We start from the raw sequence: 6,240 nt of genomic DNA on the forward strand, positions 1-6,240 counted from the left end.
TGACATTGTTGAATTTTTCTTAGGAGTTAAAAGATCAGACTTGTTTTTAAGGAAATCTTAAATTGGGGAAGGACTTTGAGAGGAAGAGTGATGCCAATGAACATAGGCAGAACAATGTGAAATGCTTCTTTAAAAAATAATAAAAGAAAAACTTGTGAAGAAAAAAACCCAGGCTAGCTGATGTTTTCTATCCCAAAAAAATCACTTGGCAGGAGTCTGAATAGCGCTCTCTTAGTAATGCTGTTAGTATCTTTCCTAGAGTAATGGCATTGAGTCATATTACTAGAGGCTGAGTTTAGAAGATTTTAGATAAGATTTTTCTTGAAATGCGGTCACTGTCCTTGATCAGAGCTAGAGGTCTCTGCAGAATTTTGCTGGGGCATCTGGCTAGAAGTGTTGATTAAATAGTTACTGTATGTAAGGTTGCAATACAAGTATTTTGCATCCTGTACGAATTGCCAAATAAGTAGTGAAGTTAAATAGACTAAGATGCCATTTTGAAGTTGAGCTTTACTGTCTTCAGACTAAATTGTGTTTTCTTGGTTTGATACTGTACTGTAGCCATTAAGACTTGCTCTCTCTGCTTCTTACTGCAACAAAAATGATTTGCACTGCACATAGTTGCCAAGTAGTGAAAAACGTGCATGTTCACATACCAGTAGAGGACAGTATACACCACCCTAAATCAATCAATAGCTATTGTAGTTCATGTGATAGGAGTGAGTGGAAATAGACTTGCCCTTCCTGTGTGTTTTTACACTAACAAAGCAGCAGCTGTTTTGTCTTGTGAGCAGAAACTTTTGACGTGTTATCAAGTTCTTCAATTTGCAGTAGCATTATGTCAGCAGCTGAAAGAAGCTTTGACATAAACATATGGAGAGGAAAAAAAAAACAACCGGGGAGAGTGACTGTTTTGAATTAACTTCATTTATTTTTTTTGTGTTGTGTTTTTTTTAAGGTCCAAGTCCCCCTATAGTGCTTCATCTTACTCTAGAAGTTCGTATACCTACTCGAAGTCAAGATCAGGTTCTTCCCGTTCTCGCTCCTACTCTCGATCATTTAGCCGTTCCCATTCTCGTTCCTACTCACGATCACCACCATATCCAAGAAGAGGCAAAGGGAAGAGTCGTAATTATCGTTCTAGGTCAAGGTCACATGGTTATCACCGTTCAAGGTCAAGGTCACCCCCGTACAGAAGGTACCACTCACGGTCAAGGTCTCCAGTATTTAGAGGCCAGTCTCCCACTAAACGGACTATACCTCAAGGGGAAGGAGAAAGGGAGTATTTTAACAGATACAGAGAAGTTCCACCATATGATGTGAAAGCATACTATGGCAGATCAGTTGACTTTAGAGATCCATTTGAAAAAGAAAGATACAGAGAATGGGAAAGGAATTATAGAGAATGGTATGAAAAGTTTTACAAGGGCTATGTTGTCGGCGCTCAACCTCGTCCGCCAGTAAATAGAGAGAACTTTTCACCAGATAGGTTTGGTCCACCTGGGACCAGACGAGAGAATTCGCCGTATGCTCGGGGACGTAGGGAGGAGTATCCAGGTGGGCAGAGCCACAGAAATCGTAATATAGCAGGAAATTACCCTGAAAAACCTTCTGGAAGAGAGAGCCATGGCATTAAAGATCCTACAAAATCAAAAGAGAAGGAGGTGGAAAATCCACTGGGAGATGGCAAAGGAAATAAACATAAAAAACATCGGAAGAGAAGAAAAGGGGATGAGAATGAAGGATTTCCTAATGCCGAGTTGTTAGAAGGTGCAAGAAAACCAAGAGAGCCAGTGACAACAGAAGACGTTAAAACGGACTCTCTGTTCATGCTTCCAAGCAGAGATGATGCCACCCCTGTGAGAGATGAACCTATGGAAGCAGATTCTATTGCTTTCAAACCAGTGTCTGAAAAGGAGAAAAAAGAGAAGGATAAGCCAAAAGCAAAAGTGGACAAGACAAAGCGGAAAGTAGAAGTGGCTGTTCCTCCTAAGAAAGATAATGTAACAAAACCAGCTAAAGCTTCCCAAGAGAAGGTGGACACAGATCGTGAAAAATCTCCTCGAACAGAACCTCCTGTGAAAAAAGTGAAGGAGGAGTTGCCAAAGACAGACAGTGTTAAAACATCTTCCTCTCAAAAGGAAGAAAAGACTGCTGGTACCCCACGGAAAGTTCACCCAAAAGTGACGAAAGATCACCCAGAAACAAGACCAGCCAAGGAAGAAAAGGCAAAGAAAGACCATCCGAAAGAAACCAAGTCAGAGAAGCCCTCCAACAAAGAGGACAAATCAAAAAAGCCTGCTGAAAAAAGCAAACCTTCTGATGCAAAACCTGAAAAAAGAAAAAGAAAAGCAGATGAAAAGGCTGATAAAGAACATGAAGCCACTTCTGTAAAGGCCTCTAAAGCAGAACCTGCTGAATCGAAAACATCGCCGAAGGGGAAGACTGAGCCGGATGGTGAAAAAGGAGAGCGAACGCCAGAAAAGGATAAATCCGCTTTTCTTAACAACCCTGCAAAAAAGATTAAACTTAACCGAGAAACCGGCAAAAAGATTGTGAGTGGAGAAAATGTGCCACCTGCAAAAGAACCTGTTGAGAAACCTGAGCCGAGCAGCAGCAAGGTTAAACAAGAAAAAGCAAAGGGAAAAGTGAGAAGAAAAGTAACAGCAGCTGATGGATCTAGTTCAACTCTTGTAGATTACACCAGGTACCTCATCATTTCTTTTCCTATTCTTTCTTTCCTCCTCCCCCTGCCTCCTCCCCCAGCTGTAAAATTATTTATGGTGACTAATGAAAGGAACAGCTAGATGTGTGCTAAATGAGTGAATAATCTGTCGTCTTTCTCGTTAAACTGTCAAAATCAAATTTTATTAAGGAAAACAAGCAGTCTACTGCACAGGCAGCTATTAAGGTTAATTCAGTGGTGACGTATTTGACCCTTACTTCTGGGACATTTTTCCCCTCTTCTTGTTCATTACATGCTGACTCCTTGAGGAGTCCCATCTATGTCCTCCTTCAAATCCAGCTTATTGCTAAAGACAAGGATAACAGACATGTCTATACTGTGCAATATTTTGCATTTTAAAAATTGTAATGATTACTTTTGTCACTATGACATGAAATTATACCTTGCAGAAATAGCGATTTGGTTGCCAGTATATTGTACTGATTCTAGCTTTGAGCACAGTGCCATGTTGACAGAGCTACACTGCTTCTAGCTCAGTGACAACTTTTTTGGCACTTAGCTCGGAGATCTTTCTTCTATATTCCATTGTGTGACATTGGGGGGGGGGAAGTTATCTAGTTAGCGTGGAGCTGTTATTACGTACATTTCAGTGCCTAAAGAAGCAGGACAAAGCAAACTCAAAACATTTAAGACACTGCTGGAGACTTAAGATAGTGTATTGATATTCTAAAAAGTTTTTAAAACGTACATTCTTCTAAAGAACAACACTGGGACATGAGGATAAAACTTTGGTTGTGTATACCTCTCCATAGTTGCTTGCTTACATGTTGAAACAAGAATGTGTACCTTATTTATCTGCCATTGATAGAAATAGGACATGAAGGAATTACCAGATCAGACAGTCCCCAATCTGATAATCTTGTGTCTTTGTTAATTAAATATATAGTAGCAAGTTACTAAATTGATTGCTCATAATCTTAGCTAGTGGACTCATCCTTTCTCTTGTCTGTTCCCTTAATTGAACATCTTTTGAAAAAATGCTGAAGGTTTAGAATTGAAACAAAGCTGTTTTATAAAATGTTGCAAAAGATGGCAGCGCGTGTATCTCACCCTTTATTAATGTACATTTTTTTCCCTCTTAGCACTAGTTCTACTGGCGGAAGCCCCGTTAGAAAGACTGAAGAAAAGCCAGATACAAAACGAACTGTCATTAAGACCATGGAGGAGTATAATAATGATATAACAGCGCCTGCTGAAGACGTCATTATTATGATCCAAGTCCCTCAGTCAAAGTGGGATAAAGATGACTTTGAATCTGAAGAGGAAGACATTAAATCTACCCAGGTGCCCACAAACATAGGAAAACCTGCTAGTGTTATAAAAAATGTGAGTGCGAAGCCAGCAAACCCCGTAAAACACAATGAAAAAGAGACGGAGCCTTTGGAGAAAACACAGAAAACTACAAAAGAGGCCAGTTATGAAAGCTCCCAGCATGATGCAAAAAGTTCAAAAAGTTCAATGTTGAATGAAAAAGGAAAAACCAAAGACCGGGATCATTCTTTGTCAGACAAGGACACTTCTGAGAAGAGAAAGAGCAGTGTTCAGCCAGAAAAAGACCACTCGGAACGTGCATCTGAGCAAGGAAATGGAAAAAATATTTCTCAATCTTCCAAAGACAGCAGATCTTCAGAGAAACACGATACTGGCCGTGGGTCCACTGCTAAAGACTTTACTCCTAACCGAGACAAAAAATCTGACCACGATGGCAACAGAGATCATTCTAGTTCCAAGCGTAGGGATGAAAAGAGTGAATTAGCCAGGAGAAAAGACTCCCCTTCTCGGAACAGAGAATCTGCATCTGTACAGAAAAGCAAGCCGAGAGAGGAACGAGCAGAGCCGTCCAAAAAGGCCGTTGGAGATGCCAAAAGGAGCAGCTACAGCCCTCCGCGGGAGCGGAAGCAGACTGATCACAAAGCTGCTCACGATTCCAAGCGTACATTGGAGGAACACAAACCTCCAGATAAAAATGTAGGAAAAGAGAAAGAGAAGCATGTAGCAGAAGTAAAGAGCAATAAAGAGAAAGAGCCAGGTGTTACTAAACCACCTGTGAAACAAGAATCGCCAGATGTAAAAAATGAGAAAGAGAACGTGACTGGACAAAACGATAAAAACGTCGTCAAGCCCAAGCCTCAGGTAAGCACCTCCTCACGGCTCTCTTCTGATCTAACTCGAGAGACTGATGAGGCTGCGTTTGTACCAGACTACAACGAAAGTGACAGTGAGAGTAATGTATCTGCAAAAGATGAGGAAGCTGCAGGAAAAAATCCGAAAGAACCGAAAGAAAAAGCTGTTGAAAAGGTGAAAGAGGAGACGACAGCACCCGCTGCAGTTGAGCAGCCTGAAGCCAGCAGAAGTCAAAGTCAGAGCAGCCCCAGCGTGAGCCGCAGCCGTAGTCAAAGCCCTTCCGAGAGTCAGACTCGAAGCCACAGCAGCAGTGCCAGCTCAGGAGAGAGTCAAGACAGCAAGAAAAAGAAAAAGAAAAAAGAGAAGAAGAAGCACAAGAAGCATAAGAAACACAAGAAGCATAAGAAACACGTGGGAAACGAAACGGAATTGGAAAAGAGCCAAAAACACAAACACAAGAAGAAAAAATCGAAGAAGAGCAAAGATAAAGAGAAAGATGACCAAAAAGTGAAATCTGTCACTACATAGAATGACAGATAATAAAAAAATGACTTAATTCCTAAGTCATCTGTATTAAATTTTGTTAAAATGTAAACGAATTCAAGCGTTGTAAATAATGACATGAAAGACCCTGTGCTGCACTTAAAATATTGCTGCTTGATTATTTGATTTTTACATCAGAGCTTTATAAAAGTGAACATTTTGTACAGAATTGTGAGTTGTGACCATGTAACATGAAAAGTTTTGCTGGGGCATCTTATTTTTAACCACCGTTAATTAGTTTGGGTGGAGTTTACTGTACTGTGAAAATTTTCACATTTGAATTTTTTTTTTTTTAATTGCCTGGCAGAAGAAGCTGGTATCAGTTATAAAATATCAGCAGAATGATTTGCAGAATACATTACAGCCCTGTTATGTCACTTTTTTGATTACAATAAAAAGTTTTCAGTAAACTATCCAATGTCGTGAGATTTCCAGTGAGAGCTGAACGTTAGCAGAGAAAAGAGTAGTCATAGAAAAAAGCTACCCGGGAAAGCTTGCTGGTAGCTAAAATGGATGAAAAATAACGTAGCAACGGGTTTGATTTTGAAAAGCCTGGTAGGACTTTAAATCTTTTGAACGGATGCGATGTGGGGAGGTACTGCCAAGAGGTGCGCTTTATTATGTGCCAAGTGGACTTGTTTTTATATTGTAAAAGGTAATATACGACCCCGAAAATATAGCAGCTAGTAACAGCTGGTACTGACTGTTTTAAAATAATGTTAGATGGGAAGCTGTCGTATTTCAGCATCGTTCCAGTTGGTTTAGAGAGCTGTTGTCATTCACCAGCAAACATTTACACATATTTTAGGATGCCCTGTAATCTGTAT

At 40.2% G+C, this 6,240-nt stretch overlaps 1 protein-coding gene across 16 annotated transcripts in view; it reads left to right on the forward strand.

Annotated features, from left to right (window-relative positions):
- Nucleotides 1-5,826, forward strand: part of RBBP6 (RB binding protein 6, ubiquitin ligase) — a 31,585-nt gene extending 25,759 nt beyond the window's left edge. For all 16 annotated transcript variants that reach the window (XM_054210626.1, XM_054210637.1, XM_054210627.1 and 13 more), the window contains 2 exons: nucleotides 959-2,707; nucleotides 3,829-5,826. In XM_054210626.1, the coding sequence (XP_054066601.1) occupies nucleotides 959-2,707; nucleotides 3,829-5,398 (3,319 nt within the window). In that variant the 3' untranslated portion in view covers nucleotides 5,399-5,826. The remainder of the gene's footprint in view (nucleotides 1-958; nucleotides 2,708-3,828) is intronic.
- Nucleotides 5,827-6,240: the final 414 nt, after the last annotated feature.

The sequence above is a fragment of the Rissa tridactyla genome, chromosome 8 (assembly GCF_028500815.1).
Source record: "Rissa tridactyla isolate bRisTri1 chromosome 8, bRisTri1.patW.cur.20221130, whole genome shotgun sequence".
Lineage (NCBI taxonomy): Eukaryota > Metazoa > Chordata > Aves > Charadriiformes > Laridae > Rissa > Rissa tridactyla.